The 24933-nt window shown below is 44.8% G+C and overlaps 1 protein-coding gene across 1 annotated transcript in view; it reads left to right on the top strand.

Annotated features, from left to right (window-relative positions):
* BST1 (bone marrow stromal cell antigen 1) overlaps positions 1-24606 on the top strand; it is a 29650-nt gene extending 5044 nt beyond the window's left edge. Inside the window, exons 4-9 of the mRNA XM_062212886.1 lie at positions 2261-2343; positions 6481-6557; positions 6891-6983; positions 11412-11498; positions 13085-13144; positions 23847-24606. Coding sequence (XP_062068870.1) covers positions 2261-2343; positions 6481-6557; positions 6891-6983; positions 11412-11498; positions 13085-13144; positions 23847-23973 — 527 coding nt within the window. The 3' untranslated portion in view covers positions 23974-24606. The remainder of the gene's footprint in view (positions 1-2260; positions 2344-6480; positions 6558-6890; positions 6984-11411; positions 11499-13084; positions 13145-23846) is intronic.
* Positions 24607-24933: the final 327 nt, after the last annotated feature.

Raw genomic sequence — 24933 nt, 5'->3', positions numbered from 1 at the left:
AGATGGACCTGGCCATTCTTCTGATAGAGAGTGACCAGGAAGCCTCAGTTTGATGCACCTGCAGGGGGTGGGGAGAATGGGAGAAAAGAGTGATTGAAAAAGTATGAAGAAAGAGTTTTCCATGGGGCTGACGCTGTGGCACAGCGGGTTAACGCTCTAGCCTGAAGCGCCCGCATCCCACGTGGGCACCGGTTCGAGACCCGGCTGCTCCACTTGCAATCCAGCACTCTGCTATGACCTGGAAAAGCAGTAGAAGATGGCCCAAACCCTTGGGCCCCTGCCCCCATGAGGGGGACCTGGAAAAACCTCCTGGCTCCCAGCCTCAGATCAGCGCAGCTCTGGCTGTTGTGACCAACAGGGGAGTGAAACATCAGATGGAAGACTGCTCTCTCTCTCTCTCTCTCTCTCTCTCTCTCTCTCTGCATCTCCTCTCTCTAACTGTGACTTTCAAATAAATAAATAAATATTAAAAAAAAAGAAAGTAAGAGTTTTCCAGAAAACCCTAGGTTATTCCTCCCTTGGTTCTCTCTGTGCCATCCTAAATGGTCTTCATTTCAGAAGGAAGTGAGGTCCAGCAGTTTGGGTCAGCCTGAATAATGATATGTTCATAGCAGAGAACATGGTGGAGCCACCCCCAGTGGTGATGGGGCTTTGTAGTTATTGATCTGGAAGGATGTTTGTGACATATGTATATCTTTAACAGAAAGATCAAGCTACAGAATATAGTGGTTGGTATGCTGCCATTCAATTAAAAATATGTATACACATTACATTTATGAAAATATATACATAGAAAAAACCAAGATGGTAAGCCCAACCTGTTAATAGCAGTTCTTGCCAGGAATATGAGATCATACTCTTTTTTTAAAGAATTTATTTGACAGGTAGAGTTATAGACAGTGAGAGAGAGAGACAGAGAGAAAAGTCTTCCTTCCATTGGTTCACCCCTGAAAATGGCTGCTACGACCAGAGCTACGCTAATCCGAAGCCAAGAGCCAGGTGCTTCCTCCTGGTCTCCCATGCGGGTTCAGGGCCCAAGCACTTGGGCCATCCTCCATTACCTTCCAGGGCCACAGCAGAGAGCTGGACTGGAAGAGGAGCAACCGGGACTAGAACCCGGAGCTCATAGGGGATGCCGGCGCTGCAGGCAGAGGATTAACCAAGTGAGCCATGGCGCTGGCCCCTCTTGTCGTGTATCCTTGTTTAAAAATAAGTTATATGTATTCCCTGTGAAAATATTTTGAGATAAGTAGATGATGGTATTACTAGTTGTTCACAGTCTAAACATAAAGACACTATAGAATAGACAAATGAAGAAACTAATGTTGGGACAAATCGCCCCTTAAGCCCTGGCTTCCAGAAATTGGGGAAGATGTACTGGGAAGCTAGGGAGTTAAATTCTAGCCCTCAGGGTTAAGAACCATCTGTGGATGAGCCTGCAGAAGTGGGATGTTTACCTGCAGGGAGTATTGCTTGAAATATGTTCAAATCTAGAGTCAAAGGAGTAATTACCACTTACTGAAGTAATGGTTAAATAATGGTCCTGTCTTAGCTAATGGATTCTGCCTTGGGGGACTGCTCCTTAAACATATTACCAATCAGGAGATTTGCACTTCCCCCATAACACAGCACAGTGCACATCTGCCCCATTGGGAGCACTCCCTGGAATGACTTTTCAATTGGCCCTTTCTCTCTCTCTCTCTTTTTTTAATAGAGTAGATGATGAGCACATCCCCTATCCCATAGAGCTGATGAATTGTGTCCTTAATTTTTTAAAAATTTAATATATTTTAGCATTGGCATATTTTTAAGTGTCATAAAATCTCTATTTTCTCATTAAGAAATATCAACTTGTTGGTTTCTTTTTCTTGTGTTTACTTCTAAGACCAGGGCTAACAATTGGATTTTCTCGCAATAAAGCAAAATTGCTCGTTTGTTTGCTTGTGGGGCTTTTAAAAGTCACTTTAGCAGAGCTGCAGTTGAGAAGTAAGCCAGCTAGCATGCGTATGTCAGTGTGCTGCCGGGCTCCCCCACGAGCCAGCTGCTCAGTTCTCTGCCTGCCGCACATCCGTGCTGAGCAAAATGACAAATGCTCAGATGTTTTGTATCATGGATTAGATGGGAGCCCATGCAAGTTAAATATGTGCATACTGTGCAGAACTCAGGTTAAATATATTCTGTGGTTGCAGAAGATATTTTAAATTAATTCTACCCTGATATAATCTCTGAAATGAAATGTATTTATCTATTTCCCCCGTAGGACTCGATTATGAATCCTGCCCTTCCTCAGAAGACTGTGAGAACAATCCTGTGGACTCCTATTGGAAAAGGGCATCCATCCAGGTAGTCCCGGGCGAGGTGGATCAGTGGCCGGCAGATGTGGGACTGTGGACATGGGACAGAGCGGCTCAGACGGCGATTCTTATCTGTCTTCTCCGAGCCTCACTTTCCATGTTCATTCTCTCTGCTCCATAAAGCTGTGACAGTTAAAGGAGATAAAATATTCAGATCTAATGCAGGGCCTGGCATAGAGGAAAACATTTGGTAAATGTTAACTATAGATGAGGCTATTACATAGTTGTTATTATTTCTGCTATGTCATGGTTATTAGCATTTCAAATTAGTGTGACATTTTTATAATTGAGTAAAATGGGTGACTTCTGCCTAGTGGGAGACCCTGGGACAGCTGATCTAGATGTGAGGGTCAGAAATGTACCAAAGACTGATACCAGGATGATAGAAAGTGATGGGAGGCTGAAGATGACTTGGAGACCCAGAAATGGTTGCCTAATGTAGGTTTGTTCCTCAGAGAATATTGTGGCCAGAATCGATGGTAACATCTATAGCAATAAAATGCCAGCGATTACAGCCAACATTCTCTGTCACCAGGGTTAGATTAAAGATTAGAAAGAAAGAGGATGATCAGGTCCGTAGCTCAGTGCCTTGACTGGATTAACCTCATTGTCCTCCTTGTCAGGATACATCCATCCACCATCACAACCCCTCTTCTGGGTCTATCCTTACCTCTTTTTTTTTTTTTTTTTTTGACAGGCAGAGTGGATAGTGAGAGAGAGAGAAAGGTCTTCCTTTTTTTGCCGTTGGTTCACCCTCCAATGGCCGCTGCGGCCGGCGCATCGCGCTGATCCAAAGCCCAAAGCCAGGTGCTTCTCCTGGTCTCCCATGGGGTGCAGGGCCCAAACACCTGGGCCATCCTCCACTGCACTCCCAGGCCAGAGCAGAGAGCTGGCCCGGAAGAGGGGCAACCGGGACAGAATCCGGTGCCCCAACCGGGAATAGAACCCAGTGTGCTGGCGCCGCAAGGCAGAGGATTAGCCTGTTGAGCCACGGTGCCAGCCTATCCTTACCTCTTTGATCCATCTTCCACTTCGGATCTCCAGGTATCCCCTGGGTCTGTTGGTCAGCTTAAGAGGGACTTCGGTTCTACCCTCTGCTATGGCTGCAGTCTGGAGCCAAGCAGAAGGTCCCCTCTGGCAAAAACATGGTGTTCCGTGCCTTGGTTCTCACTGCCCATCTTTGTGAAGACTTACTGGGAATCAGGAAGTTATGGATGTGTCGTCACTTGAAAGCGGGATCGTAGCAGTAATGGGGGTGCTGCTATCAATGTTTTGTGGAAAGGAACAAATACTCTGCCTGGAGAAACTGCCAGGTCTGCACCCCAGACCACCTCTGCTGTGTCCTCCAGGTCGGCAATGGGATCTAACGCCAACATTTTTTGAGCCTTTATTATACGTGGGTAATTGAAGCCAGAGAAGAAGTAATTCAGTATAGTGATGAGCGGAGGGTTTGAAACACCGCAGATATGCCTTCAGTACATGTCTATAGTTATACTTTAAGTATTTTCGGCTTTACAACAATTCTGTGTGGTAGACTCTCATTACCCTTGTCCTGTAGATGGGGAACTTGAGGTACAAAGAAGTCAAGAAACCTTACTGGGGCTGCAGTGTTGTATCTGCGTGCATTTTTTAAAGATTAATTTTTTATTTATTTTAAAGGCAGAGTAAGAGAGGGAGAGACAGAGACAGAGAGAGAGGTCTTCCATCATTGGTTTGCTCCCCAAGTGGCCTCAACAGCCAGGGATGGGCAAGGCTGAAGCCAGGATCCAGGAGCTTCTTCCATGTCTGCCACATGGGTGCAGGGACCCAAGCACTTGGGCCATTTTCCACTGCTTTCCTAGGTGTATTAACAGGGAGCTGGAACACAAGTAGAGCACCTGGGACTCAAATTAGCACCCACGTGGAATGCTGGTACTGCAGGTAGAGGCATAACCCACTCCACCACAACGCCGGCCCTTGCATGCATTTTTAAACTTTTTTCTTATTATCAATGTAGTATTTACTAAAGATAGATAATAAGAAATTACTTATTACATGCATTGTGGCATGGTGGGTAAAGCCCCTGCCTGCAATGCCAACATCCCATATGAGAGCTCTGGGTCAGGTCCCAGCTGTTCCAATTCTGAGCCAGGTTCCTGCCAATGTGCCTGAGAAGGCAGCAGATAATGGCCCAAGCACTTAGGCCCCTGCCATCCGCACAGAGACCTCAGTGAATTTCCTGGATCCTAGTTTTGGCCTGGCCTAGCCCTGGCTGTTGCAGGCTTTTAGGGAGTGAACCAGCAGATGAAGATTTCTCTTTCTCTGTCTCTTCCTCTTTCTGTCACTCTGACTTTCAAATAAATATAAAAAATGAAAAAGAGAAATTATAGAAAATTAAGTGAAGAAATTCACCATCCATATTCCTACTAGTTAAAGGCCTCTGTTAGCATATTGGAAGGATTTCTTTGGTGTGGCTGACATGGATTACAAGGTTTTGCTGCAGCTGGCATTGGACATCGCTTTCCTGAAGAGTAGACCCAACCACATCGAGCTCAGTGATGCATAATCCACCCTCAGCCCTGCCTTTATTCTGGTATACATATTTTTATGAGGAAAGTTACATGTTCCAAGAGGATTCTGAGCTGGGGGTTCTCTGGACTGTCTGTCACTTGGGAATTCATACTCAGCACAGCACACTCTGTACTACTGATCTTTCATTGGCTTTAATGTAAGCACTTCCTGTGCTAGTGTACATACTTTATACTTTGTACTAATGGCCAGTGAATGTTTCAGACATGTAAATTCCATCCTGTCCCTCCCATTCGAGTATTCAAGATTGGTTGCAGTATTTTTGTATTACAAACAAAGCTACACTGCACATCTCCGTGTACAACATTTGTGGTCCTTTATGCTCTTTGCCAAACATCACTTGCTTGCTTTTTCCTGAGTCTCCTGTTTCTTGTCATTATTTACATGTGGCTATACTGGCCATTTGTGAGTGAGGGTGACATGTGTAACTTCTGAGTAGAAGCCTTTAACAACCAGTCTGTGGGGCCAGCATTGTGGTGCAATGAGGAAGCTGCTGCTTACAACATCAGCGTCCCCTATTGTAGCTCTGATCTGAGTCACTGTTGCTCCACTTCCGATTTAATGCACCTGAGAAAGCACTGGATGATAACTTAAGTACTTGGGTCCCTGCCACCCACTTGGGAGATGTAGATGGAGTTCTTGGCTCATGGCTTTGGTCTGAGACCATCTGGGGAGTAAACCAGAGGATGGAAGATTTCATATTCTCTCTCTCATCTCACCCTTTCTCTCTGTCACTCATCCTTTCAAATAAACAAACAAGAAAAATTTTTTGAAAAGAACTGGTCTATGATTTATTACCTCTCCCTCGTTGCTTCCCTGAAAATCAGCAACTTTGCAGATGGAGCCATTTTCTCAGTTTGGGTCCTAGAATGAAAACACACGAGCAGAACCCCAGTGGGCTTGAGGTAACCACATGGGGGAAGCGTGAAATACGTCTTTGTTGCTTAATGATGCAATTTTGATGGGCTTTGTTATGGAACCATAACCTAGTTGATATGATGAAGCAATGCTGGATACTTGGTATCATCTATTTTTTAAATTTATTTAAAAGATTTATTTATTTGTTTGAAACTCAGAGAGACAAAGACAGAAAGAGAGGGAACTGGTTTACTTCCCAAATGGCACCAATTGCTAAGGCTAGGCCAGGCCAAAGCCATGAGCCTATAATTCCATCTGGGTCTGCCATGGGCATCATCCTCCACTGCTTTGCCAGGCATATTAGCAGGGAGCTGGATTGGAAGTGGAGCAGCTGGGGCTTGGACCAACACCCGCTTGTGTAGGATGTTGGTGTGGCTGCTGGCAGCTTAATCCACTATACCCAGTGTTGGTCCCCTAGTGTCATCTTTTTAGGGTAATTTCCCAGACACAAAACTACTGAGTATGTGAGTTTTCAACTTTCAAAGCAGTTTGCTTTCCAAATTCAACCAGTTTGCATTTTTTTGAGCCATATGAAATACAAAATTTATCATATCCTTGCAAGTATTGAGAATTTTCTATTAAAAATTTCATCTCATAGCAGAAAAATGATATAGTTGCTCAAAACACTTGTTTCTTGCAGTATTCCATGGATAGTTCTGGGGTGATCTACGTCATGTTGAATGGTTCAGAGCCAAAAGGAGCCTATCCTGTCAAAGGGTGAGCATTCCAACATCAACAAACAAACAGAGACTTCCAGCATGATTGCTTAGTTGTTCTGAATGGGGGCTAAAGAGAATCATCCTAACCATCAGCTTCATGCTTGCTTTTCTAAATGCAGGTAAAGGAAAGTGATGGAATAATCTGGTGATTAGAACCATATATAGTTAAGCCATTAACAGCTGATAAGTGCATAAAAAATAAGCAACCTAAAATTAAAAAATAAAAACATTCTAAAAGCTTTGTTGAAAACTGATGTGTAAATCAACTAACAACTGAAATAGAAGTACCATGTTGTTTCAGAACTTTAAGAATGTCCTCCCTCTTTCTCAGGTTTTTTGCAGATTTTGAAATTCCATACTTGCAGAAGGATAAAATCACACGAATTGAGATCTGGGTAATGCATGAAATCCGAGGACCCAAAGTGTAAGTTATGCTGCTACTGACGATGATAATGTACTTTCTGGGATGTGACATGATCAAGAATGTTTCACATTTTCAGTTTTGTAGAAATGATGTCATTTCCCACTTTTTTTAAACAAAAGACTTTTTATTTTATTTTATTTTATTTATTTGAAATGCATAGTTACAGAGAGAGGGAGAGAGAGGGAGAGAGAGAGATCAATCTTCCATCCACTGGTTCATTCCTGAAATGGCCACAACAGCCAGGGCTAGGCCAGTCCAAAGCCAGGAGCCTGGGACTTCATCTGGGTCTCCCACATAGGTACAGGGGCCCAAGCATTTGGGCCATCTTCCACTGCTTTCCTAAGCCATTAATAAGGAGCTGGATTGGAAGTGGACCAGCCAGGACATGAACTAGTGCCCGTGTGGGATGCTGGCATTGCAGGTGGTGGCTTTACCTCCTATGCTACAGTGCCAACCCCCAACCTTCTCTGGTTCTAATTGGTTGCTAGAGAAAGACACAGGCTTGACACAGGAAAAGCCATTAGCCAAGGGGAGAGAGAAAACCTCCTTTGTTCCGATACTCCTCTCAGCCACAGACAATTGTCTTCTTTTCTGAGTGATCTGGGCAGCTTTGGATAGGTGAGTTTCTCATACATTTGTGAGGATCAAAGCCAGTTTCTCTTTCTGGTCATTTGAAGTCCAGAAGCCCTCACCAGGAGTTCTCAGAATCACGCCAGGAGTTCTACAATGAAGACATCGTCCTTGGAAAAACAGCTCTGTCATCATTGACCAAGGAGACACTTAAAAAAATTTATTTATTTATTTATTTATTTGAAAGACTTAGAGTCACAGAGAGGCAGAGGCAGAGAGAGACAAGACAAAGAGGAGAGAGAGAAAGAGAGAGAGGGAGAGAGAGAGAGAGAGAAAAAGAGAGAGAGAGAGAGAGAGAGAGAAAGAGAGGTCTTCCATCTGCTGGTTCACTATCCAAATGGCCTCAAAGGCTGGAGCTAGGCCAATCTGAAGCCAGGAGCCAAGAGCTTCTTCTAAATCTCCCACATGGGTGCAGGGGCCCAAGGACTTGAGCCGTCTTCTGCCGCTTTGCCAGGCCATAGCAGAGAGCTGGATCGGATGTGGAACAGCTGGGAATTGAACTGGCACTCATATGAGACGCTAGCACGACAGGCCAGGGTTTTAACCCACTGTGCCACAGCACCGGCCCAGGCGACACATTTTAAGGTGTATATTTCCTGGGAAACCACTCGAGTTAATATACAAGTTCAAGCTCAAGCTCAGTCTTCTTGGCAACAAAGGGCACTGTCAGCACAAACTCACATTAAAAACAAAGCCGAACTGTAAGTTTCACAGATAAGCCAGAGAGGCCACAACCTAATTACATCTGGGCTGCCATATCAGCTTCACAGACACGCAGGGGCCTTATTCTTCAGAGGGCTGACGTCACGTGGGGGGAAGGATTGTCCCCTGAAAGTATTTCCAGCACAACCTCAGTGAATTCCTGTTGCCAGCCCCCAGGACTCCCTAAGACTCCTCACACAATGGGGGTTCTGTTTTCCCGTCTCTTGGGCAATATAAATTATGTAAGTTCCACCATCTGTCTCTTAGGCAAGAGGTTACAGTAAGTTGGGGACTAGGTATTACATAAGTTACACCAAGATCTGGGTTTCCCTTCCTGGAAGACAAATTATATTTATTGTTGCATGAAAAATAGCATGTATTATTTTTCTTGGTTTTGTGACAAGTTACCTTTGTCTAGAAGTTATGCTCACTTGTTGTCTTGGTGTATCTATCAAGGAAAGCTTGTCCTTTGAACCTGCTTTCCGTGACACAAGGAAATTATAATTCAGTAATATCGCAGCCATCATGAGCTAAGAAAGCAGCAGTCTTGGACTTCTCAGATATTAGAGATAATGCATGAGGACTGTATAAAGGTACTTCAGAAACTCTGTAAGAAAATGGAGTTAAAAGGTAAGTTTCTTTTGGAGCAAAACACCTTGAAACCCATTAAGTTCTTATAACACACAGTTTTCCATGAATATTTTGAAGACCCTTGAATGCATAGATTTAAATATTTTTTTGCACCAAAATAAACTTATCTTTTAATTCTGTTTCCATGAACTTTTGAACTACTCCTGTAGTTAATAACATTGTTTTATATTATAGATTGTTATTAAATGGATTTTAACTGCTCTTGTCACAAAAAACAGGGTGACAGATGTATTAATCTGCCTTATATAGTGACCATTGTGCTGCCTAAAAGGGTCCCATAGCATCTTGTTGTAAACTTCAAATATTCAAAATAAATATTATTTAAAAAATAACCCACCCATAGGCAAAGTGCTAAAAGCAACATGGTAGTACCTGATTGTGTGGAGGCCTCTTCTGGCGCCTTTCTTTAAAGAAGCAGTGGCATAACCCACTGACTGACCTCTGGGTCCAGGCACGCTGCTCTTCTGTTATTGCTTCCCAAGAATCCTACGTGGTGACCCAGAGATGGCAAGGTTCCACAACACGATGTGGCTGCACACTTTGTGCTCCCCATCCTGGAATCCCTGGAACCCCACTTCTGTGAAATCTCCTCGGACTGCTGGCTTCCTCCCCCTGCGTTCCCTCTCTGTTAGTTTTATAGTGCAGGTGCTGCTTACAAACACCGTCCCATTCCAGGGGAACTCAGGCAGGGTGCTGCCTGCAAGAACACAGATGGCAGCATTGTGCCCACCTCCGTGTGCTTCTGTCACATTGTGCCCACCTCCGTGTGCTCCTGCTTAACTGGGACCATCAGGAGGCAGGAGTCACTGTTGGAGAGAGTGAGGGAAATGGATGCTCTCCAGGGTGCACCATGGCAGTGCGTATGAAGAGCCTGAAAACGGCACCAAAGCCTGGGCACCAGAAAACCTACTTTAAGGAATTTATGCCTCAGAAACAATGAAGAACATGTACAAAGATGAAGTTTCAACAAGGACTGCTGTAGTGCAAATGGTGTTGAAATGTGGGAATCAACCTAGATCTTCAACAACAGGAGGCTGGTTGTGTGAGTTATGATCTGTTTATGGAAGGAAGACCATGCAAAAATTTAAAATAATGACAGAGGTGTGTGTCACAACACATACAATGACAAAACACATCATTCTGACTTTTTTCTTTCCTTAAGTAGAGAACTTTCACCTAAAGGTATCACGTGATGGCTTCTCTTGGGTATATCCAAATGGTCAATATTACTGCCCTTGTATTTGGGAGCCACGAGGATTACTTGAACAGAAGCACTGGGTTTTCCTACCATCAGTCTGAAAAGCAAGGCAGTGCGTGACTTATGGACAGGTGCACACACAGCATGGATAAAAGCTGTAGAAATGGGTGAATCATGTCTGCGTATACAGAAGAGGGACAGTGTGAGATTTCATCATACTTCTTAGAACACTGACCAATTTAAAACTTTGAGTTGCTTATTTTTGGAATTTTCCATTTCATATTTGCTGTGGTTAGCTGTGGGTAACAAAGTGTAGAAAACAACTGTGGATAGGAAGGATTGCTGTGCACGGAAATGTTAGCAGCAACTCACTGTGGGATGTGAGATCTGGGGTAATTTTTTCTTGTGTTTATTTGTACTTTTGAGTATTTTTAAATTTGCGTGCTTCATTATTATTTTAGGCTTAAAATTAATGTTATTTTAGGCTTAAAATTAATGTTGGATAAGTTGGTAATTGGTATTGTGCCAGGCCCCTGGGGCACAACACAGATACTCATGGCTAAGGTGGTTGTGGTTCTACACTGAGACAGATAACCGTGCACATGCTCCAGCTCAGGCCTCTTCAGTGTGTATGACCCCTGCAGCTTCAGACTTGGTGTTGTGTCCTTGGAGCATCCTTTCCTGGATGCTGCAGGTCTACCGGAAGCAGTGCTTTTTGGACAAGACACTTTCTCTTACTCCCGCATATTCCTTCTGAGAGAAGAATATCCACGTGCACGCGGTCAAAAGAAATTTTATTTTTTATTTTTGAAGATTTATTTATTTTTATTTGAAAGGCAGAGTTACAGAGAGGCTGAGGCAGAGAGAGATGGAAAGAGAGAGAGAGAGGTCTTCCATCCTCTGGTTCACTCCCCAGATGGCTACAACGGCTAGAGCTGCACCAATCCAAAGCCAGGAGGCAGGAGTGTCTTCTGGCTCCCATGTGGGTGCAGGGGCCCAAAGACTTGGGCCATCTTCTACTGCTTTCCCAGGCCATAGCAGAGAGCTGGATCAGAAGAGGAGCAGCCAGGACTCTAACCAGCACCCATAGGGATGCTGGCTCTGCAGGCGGCGGCTTTACCTGCTACGCCACAGCGCCAGCCCCCAAAATAAATTTTAATTTACCCAGCAATGATTTCCTCTTCTTCCTACTCCTCCTTCCCTCCTTTTATTTATTTATTTGTAAAATAGATGTTTTTATGTCTTAGGGAATCTTGCGGAGAGGGCACCGTGAAAATTCTGGAAGAGAGACTGGAGGCCATGGGGTTCCAGTACAGCTGTGTTAATGATTACCTGTAGGTGGTATTTGTAATCAGTGTGCATGATCAAAGGTGGAGTATTGATTTGGAAGACAGGGGGGTGGTGGTCTTGTTTCTCAAAGATTTATTTATTTATTATTTATTTGAGAGGCCAGAGAGTTGCCATTTGCTAATTCTCTCTACAAATGCCAGCAATAGCCTCTTTACCCACAATGCCACAGCACCAGCCCCGTGGTGTTTTTTTTGTTTTTTTTTTTTTTTTTTTTTTTTTTTTAAATAAAAGCAATTCGTACTCTACAGCCTCTCAACAATGGAGAAAACTCTGACTAAATTTCCACATTTATGACCACTATGTTCTTGTCCTGGAACTCCCCCAGAAGAGGCTCTTTTCTCTACAAGAGCAGGTTTTAAATCATCAGGCCACACTCTGGTGGTCAGGCTAGGGCCCAAGATCTCCACCCCTCGCAGCTGTCCTGAGTCTTAGTCTGCATTCCCTCCTCTCTGGGCTTGTCCATCGTCCCTGCCCCTTCCCCCAGGCTGGCCACAGGACCCTTTCCAAGCCTGTCTCAGCTTCTCCTAACTCCGAATTCCTTACTCCGCTTAGGTCCTTTCTCTCCTGTGGAAGGGTTGTTTGATATTGTTCTCCAGGGATCACAGACTATACAATAAAGGATATAACGTAGCAAAATTACGAAAGTTAGCAAATCAAACTCCGATCCAGATGTGAGGACCTCCTGCCTGTCACAGTTCAGGCAGCGTTTCCTTCTGTCCCATGCCAGTGGAAGGTTTTCTCCACGACTCGCTAATTTGTGTGGGGCTGGATTGCTTCATTGCCTATCCGCCCTCCTCATTGGTTTCTGCTGGTACTGCATTGAGCCACACTGAGTGAAACGATGCTTTTTTTGGGGGGAGGGGGCATAAAACAACAAATCACTCTCGCAAAGAAAACACCTGTAAATGCATAGACTATATTTACCAAGCAGTAGGCAAGACCAGGGAAGGAGCACAGAGCAAGCCATGGAGTAGACAACATGACTTTCCTGTTCGTGTAGAGTCCCCCGTGGCCACCCTGCCACAGAGGTCCTGTCCTGGCTGTCTACCTGATGCCCGGGGTTCCACTGTCAGCTGGCTCTCCTCTCCATCACTGCTTTCCCTTCCCTCCTGGCCGCCCCAGAATCTCACATCAGTTGAGCTTGCTCCACTGAAGCCTAACCACTGTCCTCACGCACAGGTCTCAGGTTAACCCTTTGGCCCAGAGTATTTATGAAACAAGTGATTACAAGCTCAGCTCAATCAGCCTGCAAAGTTCCAGTTCAGCTTCATAACTCGCTGCTTTGAGAACCAGGGCAAATTACTATGATCAGCTTTCCCAACTGCATATTGGAGACGAAAATAGTATCTTTCCATTTGGTCCTTGTGTTAAGTGACATGATATGTGTAAAATGTATAATCACGTTTCTTGGCTTATAGTAAGTCTCAACAAATGCTGGCTAAGATTTTAAAAATAAAATTTGTGTAATTTTTTGAGAGCAGAGACTTTGTATCTCTAAGACTGCCACACATTATACATGTTTGATAGTAAACATTCTTTAAATAATTCCTTCGCTACTTTCTTTCTATAGGCCAGTAAAGCTCTTAATGTGCGTGGACCACAGCACTCATCCTGATTGTGCCTTAACTTCGTAAGTAAATGCCTCAACCCAAATTTCCTTTCTTTCCCAAGATAACCAGTCCTTCGTATTACAGTGAATTACAGTATGATTTTACACCCACCCCCTAAAACACCAGCTATGGAATAATGTTTGTTGTTTTGCACTGTACCTCTCTTGTTCTCTTGAGCCACCAGGTAGGTGCAGGTTGAGTAGACATCTGCTGAGCTGAGCCAAACTCACTGGATACTGCAGGTGAGGCACATGGGACCCTCTGTTCCACAGCACTTGTTTCGGCAGAAATTCCAGGAGCATCTCTTAACATTTGTTTATTTTTTTTTCCTTTTATGTCTGTTCATATCCTTTGTCCTTTCCTTTCTTCCTCCCTCTTTCCCTCCCTTCCTTCCTTCCTCCTCACTCCCCCTTTTTTTCTTTCTTGTTTATTTATTTGAAAGAGTTATAGAGGGAAAGACAGTGGGAGAGAGATCTTCTATCTGCTGTTTTATTCCCCAGATGACTGCAATGGCCAGGGCTGAACCAAGCAGAGGCCAGGAGCCAGGAGCTTCATCTGGGTCTTCTGTGTGGGTTTAAGGGGCACAAACACTTGGGTCATCTTCTGCTTTCCTCAGACCATTAGCAAGGAGCTGGATTGGAAGTAGAGCAGCCTGGACTCAACCCAGCACCCATATGGATGCCGGCATTGCAGGCGGTGGCTTTACCTGTTATGCCGCAGCACTGGCCAATATTTGCTTCTTAGTCCTAATCAAAATTTCTAGTTAATTTATTGAAAAGATAACATAGGATGAAATTCAGAATTATAAAATGGAAGAGTAAGTGAATGACTTCCCATTCTCCATGTCTGAGTAACTCAGTTCCCTTATCCAGAGGCAAAGGCTGTTTCTAGCTTCCTGCAGGGTATTGTGTGCCTGTGGCCTCAGACAGACAGACACACACACCCACACACACTGTCCGTATAAATGATGGGTGTGCGTAGGATGCTAGGCCTTACTTTTTTCACTTAACAGCATGTTGCCATGTATTTTATAAAATAAATTCATTGTGTATGTTCGAGATGTACATGATGCTATTGGGTACCCAGAGATAGTAAAATGGTAACTATAATGAAGCAGATTATCATCTCAATTCTTTGCAACATGAGCAGTTAAAATCTACTTATTTAACAATAAATCTGAATACAATAAAATTTTAACTTTAATCCTCATGTTGCACATTGCATCTGTACACTTGATTGTCCTGTCTGCCTAGCCCTCCCATCGCCTTTTCCCTGCCCCATCCTCGTAGCCACTTTTCTAGTCTCTGTGTCTGTGTATTTTTCATTGCAGCCTTATTCACAATAGTGAAGATACGGAAACAACCTCAATGTCCATTGATGGAGGAATGGATAAAGAAAACATGGACTATTATTTGGCATTTAAAAAGGAGATCCTTCCATTTGCCTCAGTGTGGGTTGACAGACATTATGCTAAGTGGGATGAGCCAGCACAGAAAGAAAGATTGCGTGATCTCCTCATATACGGAGTAAAATACTCAGATGCACAGAGATGATGTTTCCATGTTTGTAGAGAAAGTTGCTCGTTCCTCTTGGCAGCTCTGGCTCTGTATGAGTCTGTTATGTGCAAATATGGTGATTTAACCCCATTACCCGTAGTTGGACATTTAGATTGTTTCCAATACTTAGCCTTATCAGTAGTGAATAAGAGGATGCCTATTGTTTTTAAAGATTTATGTGTTTATTTGAAATGTAGAGTTACAGAAAGAGAGAGAACAAGAGAGACAGAGATCTTTCATCTGCTGACTTACTCCCCAGATGGCCGCAACAGCTAGGGCTGGGCCAGGCTGAAGCCAGGAGCCAGGTGCTTCTTCTGGGTCTTCCATGTGGGCGGCAGAGGCCCAAACACTTGGGCCATCCTCTGCTGCCTTCCCAGGTGTATCAGCAGGAAACTGGATCGGAAGTAAAGCAGCAAGGACTCAAACTAGCGCCCCCAGGGGATGCTGGTGTCACAGGTGGTGGCTTAACTTGCTGTGCCGCAATGCCAGCCTGGAGGACGCCCATTTCTTCAAAGTGATTTCTTTTAACAGTTTGGTTCCTTCCTCACATAAGTTTTAAAATCAAACATACTCATATGTTACCAGTCCCAGTTGCAAGTTTGTTCATTTACTTTTGGTTTGGTCCTCATTTCATGCAATTATTTGTCTTTTCATACAAGAAGCAGTCATGCTGTACGAGTTGTCTTGGGGTAGACTTTCTTCACTTGCCGGTATAATGGCATCTCCCTTTGAAATCTATTCGTACCCTCTGTCCCAGTCTGGTAGTGGCTGCAGAGTTTTCTATAGAATGGCTACACTACCATTGTAAGTTGTAGGTTATTACAGTAATAATATTGTTTTTAAAAAACAATGTTGAAATATAATCCTTGAGATCTTGTGCAAGTGTTTGTGTGGATACATTACCAGGATTGGAGTTGCTGGCTTGAAGGAGTATGTACAATATTTGAAGTTGTGCATGTTATGTGAATTTTTAAAAAAGATTTATTTATTCGTTTGAAAGTCAGAGTTGAAGAGATAAAGGGAAAGACAGAGAGAGAGAGAGAGAGATATTGATCTTCTGTCTACTGGTTCACTCCCCAGATGGCTGCAACAGCCAGATCTGGGCCTGGCCAAAGCCAGGAACCAGGACCTTCTTCTAGGTCTCCCACATGGGTAGCAGGGGCCCAAACACTTGAACCATCTTTGGCTGCTTTCCCAGACACATTATCAGGGAGCTGGATTGGAAGTGAAACAGCCAGGATAAGAACCGGCACCCACATGGAATACCAACATTGCAGGCGGTAGCCTCATCAACTGTGTCGCGATGCCAGCCCCAGTTCTGTGAATTTTGATAGGTTTCCAAAAGGCTGCACCTGCACACACTTCTACCAACAGTGTATGATGGAGTGCTCTTTGTTTTTTTTTTTAAAGATTTGTTGGGCCAGCGCTGTGGCTCACTTTGTTAATCCTCTGCCTGCAGTGCCAGCATCCCATGTGGGCACTGGGTTCTAGTTCCAGTTGCTCCTCTTCCAGTCCAGCTCTCTGCTGTGGCACAAGAGGGCAGTGGAGGATGGCCCAAGTGCTTGGGCCCTGCACTTGCATGGGAGACCAGGAGGAAGCACCTGGCTCCTGGCTTTGGATCGGTGCAACGCTGGCCGTAGCGGCCAATTGGGGAGTGAACCAACGGAAGGAAGACCTTTCTCTCTGTTTCTCTCACTGTCTATGACTCTACCTGTCAAATAAAAAAAATTAAAAAGAAGATTTGTTTATTTAGTTGAAAATCAGAGTTACACAGAGAAGGAGAGGCAGAGAGGCAGAGAGAGAAAGAGAGAGAGAGAGAGAGAGAGAGAGGTCTTCCATCCACTGGGTCACTCCCCAATTGGCCGCAAAGGCCGGAGCTGAGCTGATCCAAAGCCAGGAGCTTCTTCTGGGTCTCCCATTCAGGTACAAGGGCCCAAGCACTTGGGCCATCTTCTACTGGTTTCCCAGGCCATAGCAGAGAGCTGGATCGAATGTGGAGCAGCCGGGACTTGAAGCGGCACCCATATGGGATGCCGGCACTGCAAGCGGTGGTTTTACCTGCTACACCACAGTGCCGGCCCCTGGAGGGCTCTTTGCTCTTCCTCCAACACTGGGTTATATCTGTATCTGTATCTGTACCTATAGCGATACCTACATTTAGCCAGTTTTAGGAGTTAAAGCATGGTGCTTTGTTGTTTTAATTTGTGTTGCAGGAAGACTTCTGATCCTACCACCTAAAATCTCTTTCCCTCCTTTCCTATCTGCTAAAATCATACTTATCCTTGAGAGCCCAGTCCTCTGTAAGGCTTTGCTGGTTCTCTGGGTGGATTAAGGGAACTCCCTTGTCTTTACTTCCAAGAACTTTGTACACCATTTGAGTAGCGTGTCTTGCTCTTCCTAGTATGTTACGGTTCATCCCGTGCCATCTGTCTGCCTTACTTGATTTGGAGATTGCATTCCTGTTAGTGTTTTCTCATACCAGTTGAACATAGTAGGCCCTCCATAAACACCTGTGGGATCCATTCTTCCACCCACAAGGAGGAGAGAATGAGTCAGGGATGGGCATCCACTGTACACCAGGTATTTGCCGTGTGCGCTACATAAAATATTTTGTTCATCATTATAATTAGTCCATTAGATAAATATAGAGAGCTTGTTATTCCCATATGGATCTTCCTTTTCTCATTTAGTAGTAGAACCCTTGACTTTTAGTTATATCCATGGCTGAGAGCATTGTGTGTGCAGCCTCCCCTCCCCTCCCACCATGGCTGATTGATGTGTGCAGCTTCTGGGTTAAGCACTCAGAAGGAAGGGATGTGAATTCCTTTCCCCCTTTGCTACTCACTGGTAGATGGACTGAGAGCATACAGTGGTGCTTTGTCTTCAACGGGGCATGGCAGGGTCATATAACAGAAAGCAGCTAGAGAACCATACCAAGAAGTCACTTTGTCAGCCCCGGACAGTCTCTATCCAGACACGACCATCTGTCTTCTCTAAGGCATAGTCACTTAGGGTCATTTTGACAGGAAGCAAACCTGTATCTGAACCAGTGCAGGCAGATTCTATTATCTTCCTTCAGAGGTGGAGAAACCCTGGCTTGGAGAAGTTAATAAAGGACTTTCCCAAGGGCACCGAGCAAGGGAGGGCAGAGCCAGGATCGGAAGGACCTCCTCAGCTTAACAGAATTCACTTTGCCAGACGTTGTGCTGTTTGAACTGGAAATTGAGATGGCAGATGCCCCATCTCCAGCATGTACTTTAGGAGTTCACAGTCCACGGTCTAAGTCCACTCCCTGCGCTCTGCTCTTCAGGCCCTGTGAATTTGGCATGCGTTTTTGAGTCTTCTGTTAGAACATAAAGGATAGTTTATGGACCTGGTCTTCTGTTCCTCTCCTGAAAAGGAAGTCCACCCTCACATCCCTGACGCTCAAAACCCTTCAAGTTTCCCTGCTTCCAGCCTGGCCTTCGCGGCTCTTCATCCTCTTCCCAAACACGTCACCCACCGGAAATGCGATCCGGGGCTGGTTTCGATCCATGCACGTCAAGATGTCGTGTGCCTTCCTGCCTGTAATCCTAGGGGCCCTCATTCTTTTGGCAGGCATGAGAGCCCTGCGGTTGAACTCTGGTCGCCTGGAACAGGCAGCTTTCTTAGCTGCAAAGCCTCAGGAGGCCGCCATGACTCAGTCTTTAAAATTGCAGCCTCCACCCCACAACTCCAGCTTTTAAATTCTTTCCTCCTGCTGCTCAAGTTTTCTTTGTTGCAATGCTTGTCTTCTTCTCACTGTTGACTTACATGAAGTTTGCCTTTTATTGCCCAAGTGTGACCTGTTAAAACATCCACTCTGAGGGCCGGCACTGTGGTGTAATGGGTGAAGCCACCACCCGTGGCGCCAGCATCTCATGTGGACACCTGTTCAAGTACCAGCTGTGCCACTTCCAATCCAGCTCCCTGCTAATGTGGCTAGGAAGCAGCAGAAGATGGCCCACATGCTTGGCCCTCTGCCACCTGTGTAGGAGACCTGGAGGAAGCTCCTGGTTCCTGGCTTCAGACCTGCCCAGCTCCAGCTGTTGCAGCCATTTGGGGAGTGGACCAGAAGATGCAGTATCTCTCTCTCCCTCTCTGTCTCTCCTCTCTCTCTCTAACTCTGTCTTTCAGATAAATAAATCTTAAAAAAAAATCAGCTCTGGGACATCAAAGACTTGGGCCTGTTCTGCTCACTTGTGGATATATCCTCAGACTCTAGAACAAAGCTTGCAATGAATGAATGAATGAACAAGTGATTGCCTTCTGCCCTGAGGAGGCGTATGTTTTGCCTGGTCCAGGCCAAAACCCAAGCTGGGAACTCAACCTGGGTCTCCCACAGGAGTCCTTGAATCATCATCTGCTGCCTTCCAGGACACATGGCAGAAAGCCTTTTTTTAATGATTTATTTGAAAGTCATAACTAGAGCGAGAGAGAGAGAGATCTTCCATCTACTGGTTCTCTGGGGCCACAACGGCCAGGGCCAGACCAAAGCCAACAGCAAGGAGCTTCTTATTTGCAACATATTAGGGAACTTGGGGTACGGGAATAGCTGCTGGGTTAGTCCTATTATCTCAATATATAGTGTAACTTTTAAAAAATATTTATTTATTTGAAAGGCAGAATTAGAAGGAGAAAGAGAAAGAGATATGTCTTCCATTTGCTGGTTTTCTCCCCAAATGACTGCAATGGCTAGGGCTGGGCCAGGCCGAAGCCAGGAGCCAGGAATTCCCCAAATGGCCACAACAGCCAGGGCTGGGTCAGCCCAAAGCCAGGAGTCAAGAACTTAATCCAGATCTCCCATGTGGGTGCAGAGGTCCAAGCACTTGGGCCATCTTCCTCTGCTTTCCCAAGCTTGTTAGCGGGGAATCGGATTGGAAGTGCAGCAGCAGGGGTGCGCACTGGCTGCCATATGGAATGCTGGCATTGCAGGTGAGTGGCTCAGTCTGCTGCACCACAATGCTGGCCCCTTTATGACTATTAAGTAACTCATTATAGACTTGAGATTTTTAGTTTAAAGCAATAAGAGAATTTTGCTAAGTTTTTAATCAGTACTGGAAATTCTTAAAATAATCAAGATTAAATGTTATGCCTTCATTAGATTTTTAAGATCAAGTACAGATGGTTTTGCTTAATGTCATTTAAAAATATTTTAAATGTAATATTTTAAATTTAACGTAAAATAATGACTTTGAAACACTCAAAAGAATTAAATAAGTGTGAAGCACTCCTAGAGCTTATTCTCAGGCAGGTATTTGACCTAATGGTTAGGGTATCCACTCCATTTTGGAGGGCCTGGGTGTGTTTCCTGGCTCTTGCACCTGACTCCAGCTTCCTTCTACTGCAGGTGATAGTTCAAGTAGTTGGATTCTTGCCAGCCAAATGGAAGCCCTAGACTGAACTCCTTCCCTCTCCTCCTGTTTCTTTCCCTCCTCACAACCCCCCTTCCCCACATACAGCTGTTGAAAGCATTTAGGAGTGAATCAATAAATGGGAGCTGTGTGGGTGGGTGGGTGGGTGGGTGGGTGTGTTTCTCTCTCTCTCTCTCTCTCTCCCTCTGGGTCTCAAATTTTAAAAAATGTGTTTTTTTTTTTTTTAAAGTAAACACTTGGAGCTGGCACTGTAGCATAGTGGGTAAAGCCACTGCCTGTGGGCCTGGCATCCCATATGGACACCAGTTTGAGTCCTGGCTGATCCACTTCTGATCTGGTTCCTTCCTAATGTGCCTGGGAAAGCAGCAGAGGATGGTCCACGTGCTTGAGCCCTGCTCCCACATGGAACACCCAGAAAAAGCCCCTGGCTCCTGGTTTCAGATCATTCCAGCTCCAGCTGTTGTGGCCATTTAGGAAGTGAACTAGGGGATGGAAGATCTTTCTCTCTGTCTCTCCCTCTCTATCTCTGTAAGTCTTTCTTTCAAATAAATGAATAAATCTTTAGAAAAGTACAAAATTTAAATGCTTGTGTTAGATTTTCAAAGAGAACAATACAATTCATAAATAGAAATGTGTATGGAGAAGTTAGACTTTTAAAACTTATATAGTTTTTTTTAAAATTTTTTTTTTGACAGGCAGAGTGGACAGTGAGAGAGACAGAGAGAAAAGTCTTCCTTTTGCCGTTGGTTCACCCTCCAATGGCTGCCGCGGTTGGCGCGCTGCGGCCGGCGCACCGCGCTGATCCGATGGCAGGAGCCAGGTGCTTATCCTGGTCTCCCATGGGGTGCAGGACCCAGGCACTTGGGCCATCCTCCACTGCACTCCCTGGCCACAGCAGAGAGCTGGCCTGGAAGAGGGGCAACCGGGATAGAATCCAGCGCCCCAACCGGGACTAGAACCCGGTGTGCCGGCGCCACAAGGCGGAGGATTAGCCTAGTGAGCTGCCGCGCCGGCCAAAACTTATATAGTTTTTTAAAATATTTATTTATTTGAGGGGCCGGTGCTGTGGCGCACTAGGTTAATCCTCCGCCTGCGGCACCGGCATCCCATCTGGGCGCCCGCTTCTAGTCCCGGTTGCTCCTCTTCCAGTCCAGCTCTCTGCTGTGGCACAAGAGGGCAGTGGAGGATGGCCCAAGTGCTTGGGCCCCTGCACCCGCATGGAAGACCAGGAGGAAGCATCTGGCTCCTGGCTTCAGATCAGCGCAGTGCTGGCCGTGGCGGCCATTTGGGGAGTGAACCAACGGAAGGAAGACCTTTCTCTCTGTCTCTTTCTCACTGTCTATAACTCTACCTGTCAAATAAATAATTTTTTAAAAAAGATTTATTTATTTGAAAGACAAGAGTTATAGAGAGAGGTAGAGACAGAGAGAGAAAGGTTTTCCATCCGCTGATTCACTCCCTAGATGGCCACAATAGCCGTAGCTGTGCCGATCTGGAGCCAGGAGCCAGGAGCTTCTTCTGGGTCTCCCACGTGGGTGCAGGGGCCCAAGGACTTGGGCCATCTTCTACTGCTATCCCAGGTCATAGCAGAGAGCTGGATCGGAAGAGGAACAGCCAGGTCTCGAACCGATGCCCATATGGGATGCCAGTGCTTCAGGCCAGGGCTTTAACCTGCTGTGCCACGGCACTGGCCCCTAAAAGTATTAATTTTTAAAACTGAAGTAACTGCAAATAGTGCATAAAAGATACCATTAAGGACAGCCTCACATGGACAAGAACAACTTTTTAAGTTAAAACTGACAATGATTAGAAATGAACACTGGCAGGTGTAGCAGGATGACGGACACAAATGATGGCCCCTGGTCTGGGAAGGTGCTCTCCAAACCACTGACTGTGGTGACCTCCTGGGAAGAGAGTGGAGACTAGAAAAGGATGAAGAAGACTCTCATTACTGCTGTCCTTAGTTCTGTGTTGTTTTCTCTTCTTCTTAATTGCATATTTCAAAACAGTCATTAGGGAACAATAAATATTTGAGGTGCTGGATGTACCAATTACCCTTATCTGATCATACATGTTGTATCCAGGTATTGAAATGTCACACTGCCCCCCATGAACACATAAAGTTACCATGTGCCAATTAAAATAAAAATAAGTGTATTTTATATAAGTTAATTATATAAAAGCAAAGGTAATTATCAATTTTGAGTGAGTCAAGTTGGAAAATTAACTAAAGTGCAGTTGTGAAAAATGTCCAGCAGGAGGAGCCATAATACAAATTTGTGGGTGAAATTCTGCATTCAAGTGGAGTCTGGAACTTTTAAGAACTGGTTATCTTCTTAAAATTGTATCTATGAAGTACATGAAATCTATTCTCTTTGTATTAATAAAAATTATTTTAAAAAGAACTGTCCACTATGTTAGAGCCATAGGTGTATTTGCAAACCAACATTAGATGGTTTCATAGTTTATTATTTATTTATTTATTTATTTATTTTTATTTGAAAGTCAGAGTTACACAGAGAGAGAAGGAGAGGCAGAGAGAGAGAGAGAGATCTTCCATCCGATGGTTCACTCCCCAATTGACTGCAACGGCTGGAGCTGCGCCGATCTGAAGCCAGGAGCTTCTTTCCAGGTCTTCCACGTGGGTGCAGGGGCCCAAGGATGTGAGCCATCTTCTACTGCTTTCCCAGGCCACAGCAGAGAGCTGGATCGGAAGTGGAACAGCTGGGACTCGAACCCGTACCCATATGGGATGCCAGCGCTTCAGGCCAGGGCATTAACCTGCTGTGCCACAGTACTGGCCCCGGCTTCATAGTTTAAAATTTTTATCTTTGAATTGGTTTTTAAAAATTCAGTAATCTGGGCCGGCGCCGCGGCTCACTAGGCTAATCCTCCGCATTGCGGCGCTGGCACACCGGGTTCTAGTCCCGGTCGGGGCACCAGATTCTGTCCCGGTTGCCCCTCTTCCAGGCCAGCTCTCTGCTGTGGCCCGGGAGTGCAGTGGAGGATGGCCCAAGTGCTTGGGCCCTGCACCCCATGGGAGACCAGGATAAGCACCTGGCTCCTGCCATCGGGTCAGCGCGGTGCGCCGGCCGCAGCGCGCCTACCGCGGCAGCCATTGGAGGGTGAACCAATGGCAAAAGGAAGACCTTTCTCTCTGTCTCTCTCTCACTGTCCACTCTGCCTGTCAAAAAATAAAAATAAAAAAATAAATAAAAATTCAGTAATCTGTTTCAAAACGTGCAGCAGTCAGACACTATTTCCTATGAATAGTAGTCGTGTTTTGGCCAGGCCTTCTCAGTGTCTTACATCAGGACAGGTTTTTCCTCACCAGCTAATAAACTCTGTTGATGCAATGTCCACCATCGGGCACTTGGCTAACATGATGGTGTATCTGTCAATGCGGATTCACCTACAAGGAAGAATGAATTCATTCCATGTGTACCAACGTGCAAGTGTGTCCAGTCACCATGTAAGGTGAAGAAAACAAGTTACAGATTCCATTTGTGATTAGACAAAATACAAAACAAAACCTCAGAAAAACAAAAACAAAAAAACACCTGGATGTGTGCAGGATGTTCCTGGAAGGACAACTTCAGTTATCAGCAGTGATTCTCTGTGGAAAGTGGGAATGGGGAGACTAGAAGAATTTTGCTTTCACTTGATAGCTTTCTGTGCTATTTAAGATTGTCTACCTGTGCATTATGTTTTTAAAAATAGGGACCATACACCAATACTGACATTCATTTCTGCATCTTTTTTTAAACTTGCAGGGCAGCAGCATCTACTCAAAGAGATGGCTCATCACTTTATACAGACCGAGGGGCCACCCTTATCATGGCTCTCTTAATGGCCTTGGCTTCAGGCGCTCAAATGCAGCTAGAACCTCCACTCTCCTAACTGGCCTTCAGCCCAACGCCTACCCCTGCACAGTCACCACTCCTGTGTAGTCCAAGTGACCCTATGGTCTAAAGAAGCCACTTTCTGTGAAAACAGTGTCCCGAAACGGTATTTCAATAACTCATGTGCTCAAGATTTCAGAAAAAAAATTAAACTAGTTCTATTTAGTATATTATTTTCATAATGCTACAGAACATTGAGCTCAAGATTGTAATGTAATTTTATGTAATCAAATATTTTTAGAATTTCTAATAGAACTATATTTTACCTTTTCTGTATTTTTCTACATACCCAGCATTGCATGCTACATGCTTTTTATAACTTGAGATTTGTGCACATTATGTAAATGTATAGGTATCTGGTATGCCAAAATTTATATATGATACTCATTTCATGGTTATTTATAATGAGGGAAAGACCCAAAATGCCCAATAATATTTACATCTTTACAGAAACTGTTTGGCACTGTTCACATAGGAAAATGTTAATGATAAGTGTGAGAGATAGGATATAAAACTATCCATATAATCAAATTGTCTAAAATATAGTACAAGTTCAATAATTCCCTTATGAGTGTGTATATGATGTGCATGTACTGTAAATGAATGAAAGGAAAGATAATAAACAATCATCTCTGGGTAATGGTGTTGTCACTGCTTTGACTTTCAACTTCTCTGATCAGCAGAAGAAACACACACACATGCACACACACACATACACACAATGTGTGTGCGGAAATTAGACCCAACACAGGACAGCCACAAAAGAGAAAAGCAAAGCCAAAAGCTTGCCTCAGACACTTCTCTGCTCCATTCCCTGTCTGGCCTGAAGCAAGTGTGTGTGGTTAAGCAGACAGGTGCGGGTGCACTGGCTCTGACGCCCAGGGCCCAGCAAGTGGCTGCTCTTTCACAGCCTGTGCTGTCCTGGTGGGCCCTGCAAATCCCTGTTGGGAAGGGGACA

This window comes from Lepus europaeus, chromosome 16 (assembly GCF_033115175.1).
Source record: "Lepus europaeus isolate LE1 chromosome 16, mLepTim1.pri, whole genome shotgun sequence".
Classification (NCBI taxonomy): domain Eukaryota; kingdom Metazoa; phylum Chordata; class Mammalia; order Lagomorpha; family Leporidae; genus Lepus; species Lepus europaeus.
This window is presented reverse-complemented; position numbering and strand designations above follow the sequence as displayed.